The following is a 23,476-nucleotide window of genomic DNA, read 5'->3' as shown; positions in this document are numbered from 1 at the left end:
ATTAGTCATTTTAGATGACTACTACCACCAAGCAAAATCCACATGTAGATTGAATTCAATATAACTTATTGCACATTACCAGAGCTTAAAGGTAAAGACCAGTTCTGGTCATGCGATTGCATTGTGAAAGAAATGTTGTGGAATCGATCAGAAACGGTTGATCATCTAGCATATAAGTATTGGTGTGTACTGCAAGGTTCTGGAATCGTTTCCAATACTGGTCTTTACCTTTAATATCTCTCCATTCTTGCGAGGATGTTTAATTAAAAAAAACTGATTTAAATAGTACGTAGCTTTTGTGTAGCCCTTACGACTTTGCGTCATGATCCACTTCATGTATTATGACATCTACTACTGACAAGACATCACACTCTCCTTCTCTCCATTTACGTTGGGGTGAAATTTGTGCTCTAAGCCAATTTTAGGATGGACACACTTGTCCACTCATACTTTGACTAAATCCAATAAGTAGCTCAGCGCAAGTAGCTACAACGATAATCCAATTCTTCCTCACCCGAGCAGCAAAGATTCCTCTTAACCGATAAAAGTCTCTCTTGATTTCACCATGGAAGTCCATGATTTCACCTTCCTCTTACATGCTCCGCATTTGCTGAAAAGCTCATGACGTCTATATTCCTAAGTGTATCATCCCTACTGATAATATTCTGAAAGGTTTCCCTCTTATGTATTTCTTTAATTTGTGTCTACAACTTATATTTTACTCATTCCTGGTGGTATTTTCTCAATAAATCAGTTGCCCCTTTACTCAATACTCATGATTGACTTATATTTTTCACACACAGCTAATGAAAAACAAGTTTATCTGCATATATAGATCAACCTTTGCCATTCTAAATATCAGATCTTGTCATCTCAAATACTCATATTGTCATCAGTATTGAAAGTCTAATTGTCTGTTAGGTAGGCCTATACTTTTCTTTCATTGTAGAAGCACTAGCAACATGTTCATGTACATTGTACATGTAGTCATGAGTCTGGCTGATTCATTAGGCCTGTAGTCTGTACAATATTGTATGGTAGGGCTTGTTTGTTCTTATTAGGGAGTGGGACCAACATACATGTAAAGAAGTCAAACAAGCTTGATACCGTTCATTGCACAGCTTTGTCTTCAGCCTAGGAGTACTAGGAGTAGTAGTTGATCCAGTATAGGCCTCCTTTGTTTGTAGATTTGATATATTAGGGGACATCTGCTTTTACTTGATCTGTCTGCACTCTATTGTTATCACAGCAAATATACAAACACCAGGCCCATGTACTGTACATGAATTAATTCAATGAATCAGTTCCACTTTGCCTAAAAATGAGACTACCGGTACATTTGCAATTCAGTCGTATTTTTGAGCTACATTATCAAGGAAGGGGCTGTCATAAAGCAATTATTGAACAACAAAAAGGAAATGTTTTGTGATAAATAGTGCATATTTGTAAGACATATACATGTATATAGCAGGGAGGTGGGAGGGACACATGTACATGACCACTGGGAGGGTGATCCCCCCCCCCCCATCCCTGTCACCCCTCTCTCTAAAAGCTGGTTAATATAATCATAAAAAGGAGAAATATTCATATACAGACCCTAGTGGTGACCTTCGACCCACGTAAAAGCGACATTCTTCACCGCTGCTCATCTGAGAGAGGAGATTGTGGTACATCTGTAGCACACCTCTGTTATCAAATTTATCTGATGCTGTCTAGCTGATGATAGCTTCCATTTGTAAGAAGCCTTTCATATTGTTTCATGTACCGTACCAACAAATCAATCTAGACAGAGGCGGAGATGTGTGGTTCGGCACCTGCTGCAAGAGGACATATGGGTCCCCTTTACAAGGTGAATAATCACAGGATTTATAGCCTACCGGTATTTCAAGTTGGAATGGTTGCAGTATATTGACTTACATTGTAGAAGCGAATCAAATAGAATTAACAGATTTAATTTAGTTGTCTATCTCATAAAGTATTCGTCATGCAAACTGAAAGGAATGATTTAGTTTGGAAAGAAAACAAATGTTCTTTATAAATAAATATGCACTTTAAAAAATACAAAGTGTACATTTTTGTCTGTTTCATTAACAAATACAGTCTGCTCCAAGCCATATCACCCTTTTTTGGTTCTCAGCAGACAAAAGGTTTATTTATATTCATGTGCTTGCGTGAAAAAATATGTATTAAATATCCCACAATCAATTCTGCTAAGTAGTACAATCTATTCATGTCTGGCTGATTAGTAGAGAGTACTGTTACATGGATAAACCACAGCGAGAGAGAGAGAGAGAGAGAGAGAGAGAGAGAGAGAGAGAGAGAGAGAGAGAGAGAGAGAGAGAGAGAGAGAGAGAGAGCGCTACAGCAAGCATGTGCTACTTATTAGATATTGATGTCTGATCATTAGAAGACTGTGATACATGAGTGGATGAATCATTCATTATTAATAATTGTTGAAATGGTATTTGCCTACACGAACAGGGGGGGGGGGGGGGGGGGGTATGTACATGGATTGAATGGGGTGAGTCATGTCATATATTGGATTCTTATAATCAATACATGATGTGCTATATTAGCCATCTTTATATCAGTCTCGATGCATTCATGTTTGCAATTAATGTTACATATGAAACTCTGTTCACTCGAAAGAAATACATTTTAATTATGACAAGTATCTTTCGACACAAGTCATGTTGACAGGCTTACAATTATTCAGAAAAAGAAATATTGATTACCGGGTAGTATACAAATAATACACAGCAGTGAGGGCATTAGTAAGAACTATCCATACAAGGTACCTTTGGAACAGTCTAACACCCCGAGGCGATAGCCGAGGGTGTTTGGACTGTTTTGAAGGTACCAAGTGTGGGTAATTTTACTAATGCCCGATCAAAATGATGTGTATTATTTGTTTTATAAGATTATATTTTATTTGTTTATAAAATGATGTTTTATAACATGATTTTACTAATGACCGGTCATTAGCATTTAATAATGACCGGTCGTTATCAAAATTACTTGTTAGGCCAAATAAATGCATGGTCACGTGTACGCTTTCAACCAATCATTTGATTAGGATCCACATCATCCTCTTATAATCTAATAATCAAAACTTCATGAAAATAACCAGCAATGCTCTAATGACATGTAAAAATGTCTATTTCAATACAATTGAAAACACCCCAAGAAAACGAATCAGTTTTTAGCAGGTATTAAGAGAATAAAAATTCTCACATACCTATAGAACTATTTTAGAATTATCTAACACAGACTTTTTTTAGCATAATAGATTATTACAGGTCATTATAAGTCAAAATACAACCAATTTACATTAAATTTGACTGTTATTATGAATATTTTCTTTTATGTGTCTAGCACAAACCCTGCCAACAAAGGACCTTGTAAGAGTTGAATGAAGCATGTAATTATAAACCAGCAATCATGGTCAACGCAATGTAACATTAGCCTTACGATGTGACCTCACATGCACCCAGATTGACCCTGCTAACTTGACCTCATAATTGATTAATGGGTGCAAACACCCCCAAGGCTCAATCCCTTACCTCCACTACACACAGCTCCTTTGATTACCTTGATAGTAGAATGAATGCTTGTAATAAAATGCACAGTCTGGAGATGAAATTCTTAAAGGTATAGACCAGTTTTGGAAATGCCTCCCTCTCAAAAAATGAAATGGAAGCTCTTATTACCAATCACGTGAAAGAATACATTTTGACTAATATGTGATGATACAAATTTCGCCGGGAACCGCCTACTAAGTGATATATTTGGTAAATTATCTATCCATACTGGATGGATATTGTGTAGTCTCATATACATGTACATATTTCTGTGTACAGTGCTTTTAACTTGACCAAGACTGGGCCAAAGTCCTTATCATTTTGATGATTCCAGAACCTTGCAGTATACACCAATACTTAAATGCTAGATAATTAACCTTTTCTGATCGATTCCATAATGTTTCTTTCACAATGCAATCGCATGACCAGAACTGGTCCATACCTTTAAGATCTCAGAACATATTGAACCAATGGCAATCATCGGTACATACACTGTAGGCCCTAATTTTTTCCCTTGAGATGTTTAAATTAGCCATGATTTATACAGATGTATATCTATTTTTGTTTCATCTTTTTCAGAAGTCTGTTTTTCTAGACCAAGTGTGTAGAGAGAAAAAAAGATATATTGATGGTTTTGTATTGTTAATGTCACCTTAAATATGTTTTCAGCTACATGTAATTCAATCAAAAAAATTGGAAATTATGAAATACCTATAAATGAAAGCCTAAATCCACAATATGTACAGTATCATATCCCTATCTCGCTTTCACAAAGAAGATTACTGTGCATTCTCAATATCAAAGTTCTTATAAGCCTACAAGACATATCCTAAATTTTAAGTTAAAATAACTTCCAAATTTTGAAGCACTTGTCTGATAATATTACAAGATACATCTTTTAATTTCAAAAGCAAAAATACATGATCTTGATATTGATTATTGTACAAAATGTCCCTACAGATACTGACATGATCTTTTTTCTGAATCTAAATCTAATTTATCTAAATCATCTTTACATTATTTTTGTTTGAAGATAAAAAAATAAAAAAACGGTACATCAATATTTCTTCTTTTATCATCTATCGTTATTCTAATTCCCATCAATATGAAGAGCAGTTCAAGAGGAAATTATGCATGCCTTTTGAATGAACTTTATCTGAAACAGAGCCAGACACAACATTCTGAGACAAAAGAAGCAGGATGTACAAATCATTTATTGTGCAGGAGCTCTGGGGACCCATTTTGAGCCAATAGGTCACAAGGTCATAACCATCAAAACACCAAGGAGTTCTCCTACTAACCTGATCGCTATAAACTGCAATGAATCAACCTAATCTGCATGAAATATTGATACATTGCCTTGTGTATCTTGAAAATCAACATCAAAATAGGAAAAGATACAATGTAATCTACTGTTTTGATTCCGGTGAACTTACATAAATGTAAGTTGACATCTTGGTCAAATATGTCTTTGTATCTGTATTGCCATGATACATATATATGCTAAATTATTAAATATATAGGAATAAATGAAAAAGAAATAAGTGTTTTATAGTCTCTTATTTTTATAGGACTTACATGTATACTTGCATAAATTTTCAGCATTAGTTTGCTCTGGCTTTTAAAATGTACTTTTTTTAAAGTTAATTATTAAACTGAATTTTAAATTTCATTGATGATAGCAGTCTTGTCGATGATTGATTGTGATCTGTCCATTTAAATTGCAAATCACAATCATCATACCAGTTATATGAAAGGGTTTAAACATTCAGTAACTATCAATACTTCTACAAGACCAATGACACAAACAGCCTCAGTCTTTGTCTGTCAGATATACGACTTTTGAAGGAGAAATAAATCACCTTATGCATTCCTTCATCTAAATCTAGGAAGATTTAGAGCACCAGGAAGACCAATGTATCATTTCTGTGAGTGAGATGGTGATCAATGATGTTCCTCTTGGGTACATCTATACCATCATGCATCAGTAATATGAGAGACATGATGATACATGCTTCAACATATGGCAAATCCTCTGGAATGTTTCTACGACCGACCCGCAAGCCAACCTCGAGTCTGTGCGTATCACTTATCTCTGTACGTCTGTCTCAATGTCTGTCTGTCTGTCCGTTCATCTCCATCTTTCTTTCCATCTACACTCGTAATCCCGCAACTATACTGTACCAGAACAAAAATCTAATATCTCGGAGTGACAAATTTTTAAAATCTTCCTTCTGAAGGTCCGGTTTAACCCCCCCCCCCCCCCCCCCCCACTCCAATTATTTTCTCTCATGTGAGAAATAAGGCACAGAAGTGACAGAATGATTCCACAAAGCAGGTATAGATTTTGGATTTTTGGTACAAGTAGCATCCCAGTGTCATTTATTCAAAAGTATTACCTTTGCAAGGACCACTTTAAAAAAAGTTGTATTTCAAGTTAAATTTCAGTGGGTGTCCAGCCAGTTTTTTTACAGGCAACTCCTAAACCTCATTGGCTATAATAAGATCATTTTGGCCAAAAGTGTGGAGGATCTTTCTTTTTCATATACGTACAAGTACCAGAACAGAAAAACAACTTTCCTATCAGTGATACAAAGAAGATATATGTTTATGATATTCAGCTTATGCCTTGTTATTGTGGGTTTTCTAACAGATTTACATCTACATCTGTGAATGACATTGGTCCTCATAACATTTCAGGTTACGAATAAACTAATAAGTGGAAAGGAGGGCCAGGAATTAGGACTGGATGGGAGAGGGCTGGAAACAGAGTCTACTCGGACAAAGGAAACAACTTTTCAACCCCTAATCAAATCTGTCTGTATGGGCTGGAGGAGATGTGCTAGAGACTGGCTTCAAACTCCATGTTTGCCAACCAAGAATGTTGAGATGGGAATAGCATCTGGGAGAAAGTTCAGATGGACGAGACAGCTAATATTTCATCATCGTTACTTCTGATGTCTCTTGCCACTACTTGCCGTTTTGCTCGCAGAGATTTTCCATCTTTCTGTTATGTTCTTGAACTTTTTTCATAGGAGTTTGTTATCTTCACTAACTGCAAATTCACAACATATTCTTCTCAAAAAAATACTTACGGCTTATTTAATCACGTTGAAGAAATTTTCTGAAATACCTCAAAACTGTGTCATATATTATGACAAGCCAAACATCAGCAGGACAACTTCAATATAAAAGTTTTTTTCATACTTCCAATATTGGAATATTTTGCTTTGAAATCCAATTCTATATTCTCTCTGAACTCTCCTATTGTATTGGAATGCCATGTCCATCTTCATTACTGGTCTATTCTAGCATACCATAACTATTCCATCAATATTTGATCAAGATCTGCAAACAACTACACTGTCAGAGAGACCTTAGAATAATAAGACTAGCCTGTGATTAGGGAATAGTTGATCGCCTTGCATCCCATTAGCTTATATCTGTTGAGATGGAGCATGAAATATTGGGCAATCGTATGGATACCGAGGGCTTTAACCATGCATTATGTCAGCTCAATTTGACACCAGAAATGGGGCTGGGAAATTCGTTTCCTGACAGATATGAAAATTGATTGATAAGTGGAATTAAATGATTCCACTTAAAATAACTATCTTTGAACTTGCCATAATTTATTAACATAGATGATAATGGGAGGGGGAGAAGGTGATTATAACTCCATTATTTTTAAGTTTCTCATTTTCTGAACTCCCTTTTTTTCTGACTTCGAGCAGCAGTGATTTGATATTTTACTGCATGTCTCCTACAATATTTCAAATTGAATGTAGCAATAACCTTTACTCTGTTTTGCCAATGGATGAATAGCTTTTCAAACAATTCAAAGTTATAGCTTTGATGACAAAGAAAGGAATGCTTTGAACTGTCTGTGTGTAAGAACATGAATGTCAAACTACATGTTTCAATCATCAATCATACGATCTGTTCAGAAGAACTTCAGATATCTGCAGGGGTTTCTATTCTCACCAATTCATTCTCCATTCATTCACACTTCAGCCGGGAATGACCTGTCTATACATCCACCTGAGATTAATGAGTGTAAATGATTCTTGTAATTGACTGGACATGATGATGGATGACCAGGTAACAAGCGTTGACTGATGCCGGGCTTAAATCACTAACCTGCCTGCCTTACAGCTGTATAAGCTATTACAGCAAGACTCTGGCTTTCTAGCGAAAACAACCACAAAAAACATTTTCAAATCTTGCATCAGGAAATTCCAGTAGCTTCAGAAATAGTGGACAAAGTACCGGTAAGGGTTTGCTGGAGGGGGGGGGGGGGGGGAGCAAATTTTAACAGGGCTCATGATTGTACTTTTTTTTTTAAAGTGTAGTGTGGTTCTTTTGTGCTACTTTGGCTATTTGTAAAATGATTCATTCATTTCTCCTACAAGACCTACATGTACATGGACTTGTTTTGAAGTACAATTAACTTAAAAAGAACTTGTCTTCTGAAGATCTCAAATCAGGTATTTGGGTGGTGTATAGAGTGATATGATGTTTCTCTGCTTTCTCTGCTTCTCTGCTTTACTTCAAATCAACATACAGTTGTACCATAAAGATTAGATTGATTTGTAATTTTGTAATTTGTAGTGGGCCTTTTGCCGACTGGAGTTGCAATAGACAGGTCTGGGAGGATAACGACTAGCTTTGACTAACTAGCTTTTCTGATAAGGCAGCCACCTATCTATCTAATGCATTGGTTCCTTCCCATAGAAATCAACAGACTGGAATGATAATTGAAATGAAAAGCCTCCTGCCCAATTGGTGTACGAGAGGTATGCATGGCAGCTCATCTAGTGTTTGCTTGTCAAAGCGTTTATCTCTTCAGATCACTGGAATGACTTTACCTTCAAAGCATTCTTCTCAGACATTTGACCAAACTTGTTTTGATCACTGAAGGATCAACATCAGTAGCTTAATGCCTCTAAATAAATATGTTAAAATCTATGCTAAAAATTAAGTTACGCTTAAATATAAATCACCTTAGAGCAAGTGTAGGATGTTCAAAATTTGGTAATATTGGACTGCCTTATAACATGTATACATGTATGTTATCTCCAGCGAGAAGTTGAGCAGTGACAAATTCCTTCTGGGGAGGATCCACCCACAGATACAAAGAATATCTTAGACCTTGGGATTATAAACAACCATGTCAATAGGTCATCTATCATCTACCAACAAAGTCTGACATCTTGTTTGGCCAGTCCCCATTATTTATTACTTCTCTTTTTACTTCTTATCTCCCCGTCTCTCATTCTGAGGTCTTTCTTGAGCAGCATCCCTTTTCACTCTTGTCTGGTCTATATTCCGTCTCTTAATTTAAATCATCAGTTGAGAGCGACAATGGAGTTTGTCTGTTCAAAAGGATAATACTATATTACCATTATTTGGCTACCAATCCACCTTCAGGTAGAAATGTATTTTACAATGTAGTTCTTATTCTTCAAATCATCGTAAATCTTGTAAGTTGTTATCATTTTCTTGTATACGCCTAGCCGGTATATACTGCATTCATTTTAACCATGCTACAGTTTTACAATTTGGCATTAGTTTGCAACTGTTCATTCTCTTTTTTCTTCTTGACCCCTCTCTCACCTAAACTGATAATCATCACACATAAGTCACATGGGGTGGACGATAATGATCAAAGAACTTTGAAAGAATCTGGAATGTGTTATGGGCATTTACACTAGGAAATACATTTGGTTCACATTAGGAAATTCATACAAAATCTTTGTAAAGAAAAATAAGGTCTAAGGCCAAATAAATAAAAAAACATGTTTAGCTTCCTGTTTTTTTGAAAAATAGGAAGGAGGAGGCCCTTTTTTTTCTTCTTTCTTTCAATGAAATAATAAAATGACCGCTCTATACATTTTTCCGGACAGTCTGGCTATTTTTCAAGATGGCCGCCGGTATTTTTTTTAATTTTTTTTTTTTAAATCAGAAATAGATCCTTTTAGCAGTATGTTTTTCATGTTTTAATTCATTGAAGAAAAAAAAAAAAAAAAAAAAAAAAAAAAATAGGAGCCCCCAAAAAGGAAGCGGGAGGCGACGCTAAACATATATATTTTTTTACTTGGCCTAAACTTAAAGAATTATGGATAGTGGAAATTTAGCTTACCGATACACATGGGATGCATGATGCAATTGTCGAATAAAATAGCATGCAATAAGGAAATGATGTCTTGGAAATGATGTCTTGGAGATGGCTGCTTATACCATATCTTTTGTTTCAGTTTACATCATCCATGGGCATTGCTCGATGGGATGAAAGAACAGCTAACATTGTTCATATCCGGGTGCCATCAGGCTCAGGATATGCCGTGTACTAAGAGTGCGTTTATGCTCAATTTTGAAGGCAGAATGAGCGATTTGAAATGCTCATCGTAAACGCTCATCGTAATTGCAGTTCCATGGTGTACTGTTTATGCTCACTTCTCTGGCTCTGCAGCTGGATTTGCAAACCTGCACTGTGCATTCGGACCCCATTTAAACGCGTTTACAAATGATTGTGCGTTTATGCTTCCCCCAAATCGCCGATCCAAAACGCTCTTTTTTGTGAGTTTACGATTCGGCGATTATGATCACCGTTTTTCAGTGATTCTACAAAAATGAGAAAGGACGCAACCGTGTTTTGAACTAAAGCATAACAAATGCCTCATTCTGGCCAGAAAAAGTTGAGCATAAACGTACCCCTAATATTGCTAGTCTGAATGGGGGGGGGGGGGGGGAAAAGAGGTGTCAGCCATGAACTTGGCTTTTGATTTGTGTGCTCAGACAGCTGCAGTAGAGTGGAATGGACAAACAAGATTCATCTCTACAAATCACAAGGAAGATGGGTACTAAAGGGCAAAAGAATGGAAGAGATTTAGACTTATACCCAGCTTTAATTCTTCAAGATTGGATGTCAAAAATACAAATAGGGCCTATAATATCCATCTGCAAAGAAGAAAATACCGGTAAGTCTGAATCAAAGCTATAGTACAGGCAATATATACAGCAGACTTGGCCTCAAATTTTGAGTTTTGTTTAAATGAAACCTTTTCGGGAAGAACTCTGTACATCTTAATGAAAGGCTACGATGATACACATGTAGATTATCCTTCTGACATGACCTAGTTCGTTTCTGGTGGAGCTTGTGCATATGTTGTTACATTTTACATTAAACATGTAGGTAATACATACCAAATTGGAAAATCTGACCTGAAAATGCCTTTCTACAAAGCTAAACTATGGATTCTCATCGGTCAGTACTATTACTAAAAAAAATTGTAAATTGTTATGCACTGACAAATCGTGACAGTTTAAAATAAAATAATATATTCAAATTGACTACACCTACATGTAGGCTAATGTTCATGCAGTGAAGAGATTTCAAGTTGTGAAGAGGTTTTAAATTCGTATGAACGCATTCTGTGCACCCATGCTATTACTCTTGCTGAGATTCAAATGACTGGAATGAAATTTAGTGAGAAGTTCACCTGCGTAGCACAGTTTGACGTTTCATGTCTCATTCGCTCCACTTGATTCTTGAAGCCCTAATTCCTCTAGAGCTACAGCCTTCCTGCTGCTATGTTCCACATGTCATTAACACTCATAAGATGACATCTTATTGCTGCATTTGATCTTCTTTATAATGTTTTTTTTGTTTTTCATTTTTCCCCATCAATACTTTGTCCTATTACGTTGCTTGAGAATTAATGAAGGAGCTGCGCTCTTGACTCCACTTCTAATTACGATAGTCTAATGTCCTCGAAAAGAAAATGATTCAGAGCAAAATTACACCTAGAGAGAATCTGATGAACGTATCTTCTCAGTCAAATATCTTTTTTGTTTCTTCATCTTTGAAAGAATGTTTCATTATCGGTACTTTAATCAGGTAGGTCATATTCATGGACATTTCACATAAATATTCAGAGTACCCACCTCATCCCATTTTTGTCTATCATACATTGAATGAGTTTGAGACAGAACATACACCATGTACATGTTCATGTAGCAAGAAGGAGTGGGAACGAAGGAGACATTAATAAAGAACTCTGCAGTCACTGAGTAAACAGATGCCTTAAGATAGTCACATCAATTACAGCAAGATATGAATTCAATTTCCTACACCTGAGACGATAGTATGTCCATCTCTAGTTTTATCTCATGGTTCTTACCCCACCCTCACCGTACTCACACCCAATAAGATAATCAATAACTAAAGAAAGCATAGCCCTGTCTCCCTCCTAGCTATTTTCTCAATCTAGAGGCAGTGAAATGTATTTTAGGCAGTAAAATAAGCCTCTTTGAACGTCATTCCTATGAAAAGTAGACATCATTCTCTTATCTTGTTTCTCAGAGCATAAAGTAAAGTTCCGAAATTAATCTGCGATAGCTACAGGGACAGGGACCGGATTCAAGTAACACTGAATAATTCAGAGAAGTCCGCTCGTATTGATTTTAATTAGAGGGATCTTTGTGTTTCATCCTCTGCAATATATGGATGTTTGTGAACTTGAGGCAGTGCCTGTGGACGAGTTATCAACTTGATATTGTGGAAAGCTGAAGGAAGAAGACGGATACCTGAAGCTTCAAGTCTTGGATTTTCTTGTCTCACTCTTGTTCCAATTTTTGTTTTCACTATTGACTTCCTTCCCAACACTATGTAATATAAAAGGATCAGCACAATCAATCAGATGACTACCAACATGTACATGTATTTGTGGTCTACTTTGAGACTAACATAATAATTTTCTGCATCAGATTTGGTTCACAATTCTACAAATGATCTAGGGCTGCACACTTGAATTCATTATAACCATAATTCATGAATTCATAAGGTACATGTACCCGTCGTACATACTTTCTCTGCTAAAACAATTTGGCCTAAAATGTATCTTAGAACTTCACAGCATTGCTTGCAGTGGGGCAAACTGTACCCAATTCAACTTCTTTCAAAAAGTATTTACTACCATAACTTCTTTACATTTAATGATTTGTAAGAACTGGTCTAAAAACTTAATGGTGGAGCTAAATAAAACATTCATACATGTACATGAAAGTCCTATGCAGTGTACTACCAAAACATGAACTACCGGTACATGTACAACACAAAGAGTGGTTCTAATGATTTCTCATAAACTTTCAGTAAATTAATCTTTTCTCCCAACACAAGCAAAGGTCCATAAAAACCAATGGGCAAGATTTATGTTTATCAAAATAACAAGTAAATGGTTTAATATTCCCAATTTCTAAAGTGATGTACAAGTATATACATTGTACATCCTCAAATAAATCAAATATAATTGCTAATGGATTCCTTCTAGGCAGAAAACAGTCTTGAATCATAAATTAATATATTCACCCCCCCCCCCTCTCTCTCTCTCTCTCTCTCTCTCCCTCCATCAAGAAAGAACACATTTCCAAACGTGACCCCACAGCACTGGACACTGTCACATCCATTTTACTGCCTGACTTGGTTTCTTTGTGGAGTACTGGATAAATAAACGATGGTTTCTTGCCTAGCATACCTGACCTTCTTATTCTAGTGAGTCAGACATGAGTTCAAGTCCAGGTTAGGATGTTAAATCAAGGCATTGTATCGAAAATCTGAATGAATAAAATCACAACTAGTTTCTACTTGAATCTAAATTTCCTCTCTGAAATATGTTTGAAGAAACAAGGCCTTGGTTCTGAAAGAATTAACTAACTGTTAACATAATTCACATCCTCTGTTTTAGCAAAGATTGAGAAATTAAAAGCTACTTAACAAATCAATTTTTTTGAAGAGGACAATTTAGAACACCTTCTAAGTAACAATTTCTTTGTTGACATTTATGTAATATTCAATTGCTTCATGAATTTAATCATGAGCTCAGAATTTAAAGAGATGCAGGGAAAAAAATAAGCTTATAAAGTTAGCACATAATCATTGAGAAGGTCTTCTTCGTGTTATTAATGTTTAATGATTACTCTTTGACAAGTTCATTTATTTCTGACTAAACTTGCCAAATGAAACTGGACAAATTAAGTCATTAACCTTGTCAAACAGCTGAAAAGTTCTAACAAGACCCGGGCTACTTCAGGGTACACTATCCATAGTATCCCAACCAAATCCATCAAGAGCTGATTTTGCCGAACAGGAAGTTCAGGAACAGGCAATTATAATCCAGTTACCTAGGTATTCACCTGGGCAGACAAAGATGTTTTGTTTTCCGCCTTTTTATTAAATGTAGACCATAAATGTACCTAAATACATACATACAAGCTGTGAAATAATCAGTAATTTTCTTTTTAAACTGGTGCTAGGTCCTGGTAGTCACGTTCATTCTAGTTGATATTTCAGCCACTTCCTAACAGATTTGGGTGGCCCAGCCTGTATATTTTTAAGTTTATCACATGAAGAAATGGAAGTCTTAGACACATTGTATCCAGTGGAAACTAGAAAGGGCATCATATGTAAATTGCAAATAATTGTTATTATGGAGATGAAAGGAGACATTTAAGGACAGGATTGGGATTGTAAAGAGTATACTTACATGTGACATTGACGTTGGCTGGATCACTAGACATTGGGGCTTCAGCAGTAGAGCTTGGTTCCACCACACATCTGTACTGCCCCGCATCCTCCCTCGATACATCACCGATCTTGAGACTGTTACTGGTATCCATGAAGATCCGAGATGAATCCTCGACAGGGACATTGTTGAGGTCCAAGAGAAGGCCACATTCTCAGCCTGGTCTACTTCGCAGGATAAGATGATACTGGTTCCTTCCGGTATCGTCATACTCATTGGCTGGACTGTGAATACCAGGGCTTCACAACTCCATAGCACACATACAACTAATGGGAAGACAGAAAACAAGAAAAATGCACATTTTCAGCAAATGAAGGCTTAGACCAGTCATAGCGTAAGTACATTACAATTTACAACAACAATGAACATACATTTAAGATTTTGGCCTGCTGCGAATATCACCTACTAGAGGCAATTTCTCCAAAAACAGTTGATTCTGATTCCTATGGATGTTATGTATACATCATCGTACTTAACAGAATATTGGGACATATTTCTGTTTGTTTGATATGTTTTAACTTTTAAATCAAATTTAGATTTACAAAAACCATACACTCATGATAATTACATGTAGTTGATTTTAAACATTGCAACCCACTGACAAAATATATAATGAACATTTGACACATTTATCAATTTACAGTGGCGTTTGGGTACATGCGTACATATAAGTAGGCCTATAGCTTTGTGGAGCATTTCATTATCATGGCTACACTATTACTCCCAGTTACTGTGCATGTAACCCAATCTTATTGGCCACGCACAAACCATCTATTCTGACCCACGCTTTTATCTCTACAAGATGTATACAAAGAAGCACTCAGCTCCTTGTAAGTCAATATAAAGAATGAGTGATGACCAGTCCAAATAGTTTATCTCCTGACAGATAGTGTCTTTGTCTTTGTGACTTTGTCTCTTTGTCTTTGTCCTCTGACCAACTTGATTATATCTTTACGATTAAGGGAGCAAAACCATAAATGCTAAACTCTAATCTAGGCTGTTTTTTTTTTTCTTTCTATGGAAGACATGACAGTACATGTAAGCCGTGTAAAGATACATGTATGTACAAATAGGAGTGAAGACAAAAACAGCAGATTACATTTACATCAAAATCTAAAGCCAGCTATTAACTAACATGTTTTATGCACTCAATTTGTGCATGAACATCTATACATGTAGCTGTTGGAAAGCTGTGACTGCTTACAAAAATGAATAAACAAAGAATTCAACATTTAACATCTAAATGTATGAAAATTGATTAAACTGAATTTAATCCATTTTTTTTTTTTGGGGGGGGGGGGGGAGGGGGATCTTTTGATTAAACTACTTGTTGTCATTGCTGCAATCCCATCTATGAATATGCGGACATGAGGAATACCATCTTGCAAGAAGGCCTACACATTTAAACACAGTTGAAAAAATGTTGTATTTTACACCATAACAATTTTTTGTTTCCATAATCAACTGTCTGTTTATTTTTAACTTTTTAAAAGATATCTCTTTCATATGTCATGATGAATTGGCTTTGTGTATTTAGCAATTTGTTTTACTAAGGTATTTTACAGGATAGCAAAATTTGGCATTTGATGACTAGAGGATCAACTCTTCCAAATTGGTCAGGGTTTTAAACCAAGATGAAAAAAACAAAATGTTTGTATGAATACTGGTTTTGTATCTTTTGACTCTCACTCCTTGAGCTTTAATTGTAAATCTACTGTAGTATCATTACTTTTCACTTTCTCTGATTTCTGCCTTCTTTATTCAACTACAGCATATCATTAAATGTATTAACTGTATCAAATCCAACTTATCAATCCGTTTCTGTATCTCCTTTTCTTCCACCCCCCCCCCCCCCCCCCTTTTGTCCTTCCTTCCATCTCTCTCTCTCTCTCTCTCTCTCTCTCTCTTTCCTATTGTACTTTACAATCTAGCAATTCAGAACAAAATAGAAAGAGTGAAATCCCATTTGTACAATCCTAAGCCTACAGACAGAGCGGCAGTCTGTGAATAGAGGGTACAAAGGTCACAAAAGAGGCAAACCACAGAGCCTCAATCAGGTGAACAATAGGACATACTACACCCCCACAATACACCCATACCCAACCATTCCAGCTAGCTTCCAACAATACACGAGAGGTAATATGTGCCACAGAAAGGCCAATCTATGAGAAACATTGTCCTTTGTATAACATAAGTAACTGGCTACTGCAACAGAGACAGCAGCCATGTAAGACGAAGAGAGAGAGGAAGAGGCAAGCAACACCTCTTTTTTCATCTAGTTTTCAGCAGTACTGGACAGTACATTGTAAACCATGTTGGTCAACCTACGAGTGGTTCTGCTTGACCATTTATCTACAGTGCTCTTTGTCAAACTGAGCTGAGAGCCCTAAATAGGCATGGTGGATGAATGGGAAGGCAAGATGTTATTGATGACATAAGTGAGTGTTTGTGTTGCTAATCAATGCAGCTTAGAAGTCTGGCTGGCTCACCAATGACGGCTCACCAATGAAGGCGTTCCAGAAGGAATGTTTGATCAAAACAGCAGTCAAACAAAAGTCTGAAAAAAGTGCAAATGGTCTGCAAGAGTTTGATCAAAACATTCAAGGAATATAATAAGGACATTAAAGGGGAGGTCCACTCTGATATTATGTTGGTTTTAAATAATAGAAGCAGAAAATGGGAGTAATGGGTCAGTTAAAGTTTTAGCAAATTCTGATCAAAAATAAGAGAGTTTTGAGGTTGCAATCAATCAAATAACAAGGGAAACGCTCTCGGCGGTCTCGCCTGCATAACGCAATTCACTATGATAAACCAGAACGTCAATGACGTAGCGCTCATCCGCATCTCACAACAACAAATATCGTAAATTTTATGTGGTACACTTTTGAACTGGTCAAAAAATAGAAATTTGATGCCCTGGAAGGAACATAATTTCATTTCATTTGCATACAGCCAAAAAAATACACGGGGGCGGAGGGCAGATTCGCCCTGGAAACACCATAAACAGCCCCCGAAATAGGCTCAAAATCCGATTTCGGGGGCGACATCAAAAAGTGAAATGATCTCAAATCGCCCCCGTAACGATTACGAGCGGCCGCGCGCTCTCTTCTAGCATCGTATTCATTGTGTGCGCTGAATCTCCGTGTAAAATTGTACACAAAAATCAGTCGTAAAAAAACTCGAATCATATTCCATACCTTACCTGGCTTACCATGTCGTACGCAAGTACGCCAAAACAGGTACATTTTCGCAGTTGCGAGGGATCGAGACGGAGCGTAGGGGTCGAGTTTTTGGTGGTCGATTTTGTTTTGGTAGATTAATATTATTAGCGGAACCTAGACCACTAAACATCGCTAAAACTGCAATCAATTTCCATCACGAATTCACGATTGCCGCTATTTTATAAAGTTTCATTAATAGAGGTATGAAATTAAATCCTATTTTGTGATTATTCTCGCCATGTTTTCGTAATTTTGATAATCATTTCTTCAAAGTAAAGAAAACGCAGACAAAATCACCGTGACTGACACGCATACAATACAGTGCATTGCCGCTGTGCGGTGCGTGTGAGTTGATTTGAGCTGAGCTAGCTCGCTAGTAACTCCGGGAAGCTCCAACACCGGCGCGGCCGCTGCGGCTGCGGCGGCGGTGTTTCATGGAGCTTCCCGGAGCTGAGTTAGCTCACTAGCTGAGCTCGAGTCGAAAAGATTTGACACTTTGGAATTGTTATCTGTTGGTTTGCATCATTATTGCCGCGATTTCAATATAGTTACGTGAATAGATGTACGAAACCTGAGCTTAGAATTAGTAAAAGTATTACTAATGTCTACGTTTTTAAACGACTGTCTGATTTTCTTGTGAAAATTTTATTTTGAAAAATGGTTATCGAAATACATGGCCAGAAATAATCACAATCTGGGGTCTATTATGTTACAGTTCTTGCATCAAATCAATGCATGAAAACTTAGTTATTGAACTAGAAAAAGGGGTTTCTTTTTTAATAGGCAATTATGAAGCAGGAAGCCCGAAACCTTAGCCTACTAAACAAATCTTAACAAACTGTAGACCTATCCTTTTATGAATTAATGAAAAAGTAGCCCCAGAAAGAGAGCCCCCGAAATGGAAAAAAGAGCCCCCGAAAAGTGAAAAAGTAGCCCCCGAAAATTTCCCAAAAATTTGAAATGGAGCCCCCGAAATGAAAAACTTAATTTTTTTGCCTGTTTGCATAAAGTACCATAAATAATCAATGGAGCAAAATCTCACAATTCTGTGTAGAAGTTTATTGTTCCAAATTTAGCTCTACCAGATAAGGCAAAATCGGTCAAGAAATGAGGGAAAAGAAGCAATTTTTGTTATTTTTGGAATAAATTTGCATAAATTACCATAATTAATTAATGAAGAACAATTTCAAAATTCTGTGTAGAAGTTTAGTGTACCAAAGTTAGCTCTACGATATAAAGCAAACCAAATCAAAATCGGTCGAGAAATGAAGAAGAAGCCTTTTTTGTGATTTCGAATAAATTTGCATAAATTAGCATAGATAATGAATTTCACGATTCTGTGTAGAAATTTTTAAATCCCCTCCTAGCCCTATCATATGAAACAATCAGAATCAAAATCGGTTGAAAAATAACAAAGAAGAAGCATTTTGAAAATTTTAATGTTGATGTCACAACAAAGTCTAAGTTTGTTGGCCTTAAATGGCCTTTGAAGTTTGACCTTAACTTAGTGACCTGAAATTCTACTCACATGATTGGGGAGACTTGATAACCCTATAGTCCAAGTTTCATTGACTAAGAACTTATACTTTCAAAATTATATCAAAAATTAAAAAACTTAACCTTAGGTTAAGTTTTTGATGTTGACGCCGTCGCCGTCGCCGCCCCCGCCGCCGCACCGGAAAAGCCGCCTATGTCTCGCTTTTTGCTATGCAGGCGAGACAAAAATTGGCAGCGCTTCAGCATAGCTCGCAAGTTCTGTACAGAAAACTTTATTAACTTACATTTTTTGCATCATTGCATAGATTTTTACCATACAAGGGTTGTATAGAAATATATTTGCAATAATCATATTTAGGGTACATGCATGATTGTAAATTTTCTTAAAGGAAAAATCAGAAATTTTAGATTTTTCAGTAGAGAGCAAATGGGAGAGGAGCTTGCAGGATACGTCGCAGAGTTAATATGTTCGATTGGGAATGGAACACCTTCCAAATCATCTATCAGTCTACAGACTCGTCAACCATGGCTCATTTTAATCAAGATCTTGGTTTTTTCTTTTTTTAAGCAACGACAGAAATTTCACCTAGTTTTGTTACTTGTAAATGTACATACTCAAAACATCGATGAATGATTCCAGTTTTTGACTTTCCTTACTTCCACGCAATCGCATGCAGAGCAGTGACAAGTTGCGCATACACAGAGCTGCCAACCTTGTGCGACCAAAAAAAGGAATTCATAAAAAAACGAAACTTACAACCACGCGCGACACACTTCCAATGCAGAAATGTTCATTCCTCATGCTGTTTTTTTCTATACAAGCAGGTTTTGTTTTGTTTTGGTTATTTTGGTATTATCGGCATTTCATTCTTTTTGAGAATATTTTTCTCTTCAAGTATGCTTTAAAATTTGTTTTCTATCGAATTTGTGGTCAAATCACCATTTTAGGGCAGTTGTAAGACGTGTGGTATGTAAAAAAAAAAAAAAAAAAAAAAAAAAAATTATAAAAAAAAAAAAAAAATTATAAAAAACGTATTTTATGAAGACAAAACGTAATACTGTAATTTGGAGGAAAAAACGGAGTAATTCCGGCAAAAACGGAATGGTTGGCAGCTCTGCATACACCCACACACTAAAAAAATGAATGTGCAAACACAGACCCGTTTTTGATGGGTTTTCCCAGTAAGGTAAATGACAGTGAAAAAAAATGTTCAAAATGGTTATGGTGGCTGTGTAAAGGGTGTAAATGGGCCTTCTCATGCACTATCACTGATTTTTGTTTTTTACCAACTATGTTTTTCACTGTCAATTGCAGGATTTATTACCACAAATTATTTCACTGGTGCCTACAGCTATACAAGCTTGCTTTCATGTAGGTCTAATCATATTTCTCTTAGTTAAATCAGTACTCCATATATTGATATTGACCATTTATCTTTGTTTTTTATTATGTATCATTGAAAAAAAAAAAATTTGCACTTTATTTGAATGTATATATGTGCATGGCTCAGATCAAGGGTACACTTAGATTGAACACTGGGAAATTGTTCAATTATCCAAAACCATGAGACCCAGACACAAATTAGCATTTTTATATTAGAAAATACCATTGGGGGAAGCTCCAAACAAGTTTCAGAAAGACACTGAGTTATGTACGTTACTACCAATCAAAATTTGAAATAAATTATCATAATGAATCAATTTATTTCTTTCAGCATGAATTGCACCCTTCTGCATTTTCATTTAAACAAACATTTATTGAATTTAAGGAACAAGAAGTTATAATTTGAATGTAAAACTACTTACTTTTGGTGTCCACAGTTATGTACGATTAAGTACAGAAATCTTACATTTCATTCCTGAAAAAGTAGTTTACAAACTATTTACACATTGCAAATTATGTTTCATTCAAGAAACACATCATTCCTTCAATTGAAGTCGTTATTAGACTAATGCAAAAACATATCTGACAATAAGGCTAAGAGAAAGCATGTAGAGAATAAGATGTACTGTACATAACTCGGTGTCCACATTTGTTTTGGCCATATTCTAATAACTAATTTGAAAAAAGTTGATATGGCAATGGTTTTAAGTTTTGTTTACGGTATTTTTTAACATCTAATGTACTTTGTCAGAAAAAAATTTAAATTAAAAGAGAAATATCGGCATGAATTGGACACCGAGTTATGTACATAACATTTTTGATGATGTGATATTTGGCTACTGATTGCCGTTTAATGGCAATTTGTTAAGGTCTGATTTTTTAGCTATGTGTAGCATAATGTTTGCAGATTACAAAAATAATGTTGCCAGTCTATCATTGACTTTTGAAATTCACCTCATATGTAACACTTTTGTGCCCTTGATCAGAGCAATGCACATATGTAACATAAGAAATATGAAATAAATTAAATGAAATGATATCTACCAGTAATACAATGAATGCAACTCAGATCAGTGCTCTTAACAAAATATGTTTAAATTTGTTTAAAGCTTAAACAGCTGAATAGACATCTTTCCCAAAAATCCAGTATACAGCTTCAGCTGTTCAGGCAAGTTACACATATACTGTATATGCTGTACTGTACAAAGAGTGTTTATGGAATTTAAAAAAAAATAATAATCCAGACCCTCTTTTTAAAAAGCCAGTACAGAGCTCAGCCTTGCCAAATGCATAATGAAAGGTTGAAACTATAGTTTAGATTCCGGCAACGTTCACATACGTTGTCAAATTCTTAAAAGTGGTACTGGACTGCTGCATTTTTTTTTTGACAAATGTCTGTCAGGTGTCACACAAAAGGATCAATCTGTTCACTGATTTCATGCCAATGCAGGGAATAAATTCATATTTATTTTTCGGGTTTTTTTTTCTTCAAGCTTGCCTGCATAAAATAACACTCTAAAATTTGTATTGCATTGAACTCTATGCAAATTACGGGGGCTCTTTTGGGCATTTCGGGGGCAAATTCGCCCTGAGCCCCCAAGTATTTTTTTCACTGTGCCAATGTGCTAAGGATTGAATGGCAACATCCATCAAAGACGTTTCTTCATCATCCCTAAATCCAGAAAGGATAAGACTTTAAAATTACCATGTTTAAATTATCAAAACTTATTGATAGATCTCAAAATACAAAATATTAAAATGTGAAGGAAACATTTGTGAAAATATTTAAAGTAATATATACTTGGTCAAAAGAGGATAAATAGTCCATTAAGTTCCTATATGTTGTGATAGTTTGCAATTTTAAATGCAAGGCCCACAACCCCCCCCCCCCCCCCCCCCCCCCCCCCCCCCCATCCACACTGTGGTCCACAATGTCCCCTAATTCCAAATCACCTCATTGACATTGCCTCCTATTTCATACATGATATATTTTTCTCTCATCCACTCATTGCAATATCAGGAATAATATAAGGATAATAAATACAGGCATTTAAAATTTAATTTCAGGTCAAATTAATTCAAACGGTCATAGATATGAGACTCCCCGTCGAGCATACAACTTCACAAGAGCTCGGCTTAATACAACTCAACGTAACTCTAAACCGAGGCAAGCCTTGTCTGCTGGACTGGCATTTTGCTCACGTCCGTGCAGTAAGCCACTTCCTTCTACTGGTCCAACCAGAAATACTCACCCAGTAAACACTGGAATAGAAACGTCCCCATTGTTGGATTTATTCGATCCGTGTATGGCACCACATCAAGGTATCTAAAAAAAAGTACTTCGTAATATTCCGGAAAAGTTCCACGAAATATATCACAGCATGACTGAAAATTCAGGCCGGTGAAGAGCGTCGAGTGAAGTGAAAATCACGCAAATCGCTATCCTGGGTACGTACGCGTATGGCAAGCCCGAGCTAGCAAGCTAGAAATGTACGATGCGGTACTTCGGTACGGTAGTTGGGTACTTGCAGGTGAATTTCCAAGCGGGGTGCGCTCAACGAACTCAAACCAAGCGCTGCTCCCTTCATGCACCTGCTGAGGGCACTGATCTTTTTTCGTACATCACTGTTTGAATCCAACTAAGAATACAACGCGGCTCTATACACTCTGTGTTTACGTGCAATGGGATATATTTCACTGTTCAGACTATACAGCATATACGAAATCTACGCTTTATGGCGCAAGCTTTATACAAAGCTGGCGCTATACCATTACGATTCGGCTGTCGTGATGGGTTTGATTGCTTCAACTGGGAGTCAATAAGACTCGCTCACATTTCAATGATTTTTTCTTTCGGGGAGGGGGTTATTATGTATGACATTGCTATATAATCAGGAAGGAACATTTTATTTTGCCCCCCCCCCCCACACACACAAAATAATGAATTAAATTCAATATGTTGAAAACAAATAATTTTTTCTTTTCTTTTGAAAGATACTTTATTGCTCATTCAATGTACAAAAAAATAATAATAAAAGAATGATAATATATATATAATCTAACAGAATATTACAAATTATTGAAGTTACATATGAAATATATGATAACAAATCACACTTTTCCATGCTTACATTTCGTTATCAAATCATTACAAATGCATAACAAAGCATATACGTTTAATTACTAATTATCACAGAAACATACAGTTGG

General features: G+C 36.2%; 1 protein-coding gene across 1 annotated transcript; it reads right to left on the bottom strand.

Annotated features, from left to right (window-relative positions):
• Positions 1-13,987: 13,987 nt before the first annotated feature.
• On the bottom strand, positions 13,988-22,815 carry LOC115929684. Its single transcript, XM_030999496.1, has 2 exons — positions 22,519-22,815; positions 13,988-14,430 (listed from the first exon to the last, which is right to left on the bottom strand). Exons 1-2 carry the CDS (start codon positions 22,547-22,549, stop codon positions 14,003-14,005), a joined length of 459 nt encoding a protein of 152 aa, XP_030855356.1. The 5' UTR covers positions 22,550-22,815; the 3' UTR covers positions 13,988-14,002.
• Between the last annotated feature and the right edge of the window lie 661 nt (positions 22,816-23,476).

The sequence above is a fragment of the Strongylocentrotus purpuratus genome, unplaced genomic scaffold (genome assembly GCF_000002235.5).
Source record: "Strongylocentrotus purpuratus isolate Spur 01 unplaced genomic scaffold, Spur_5.0 spur5_scaffold_5, whole genome shotgun sequence".
NCBI lineage: Eukaryota > Metazoa > Echinodermata > Echinoidea > Camarodonta > Strongylocentrotidae > Strongylocentrotus > Strongylocentrotus purpuratus.
Note: the sequence above shows the minus strand (reverse complement) of the source record. Positions and strands in the feature narration are given on the sequence as shown.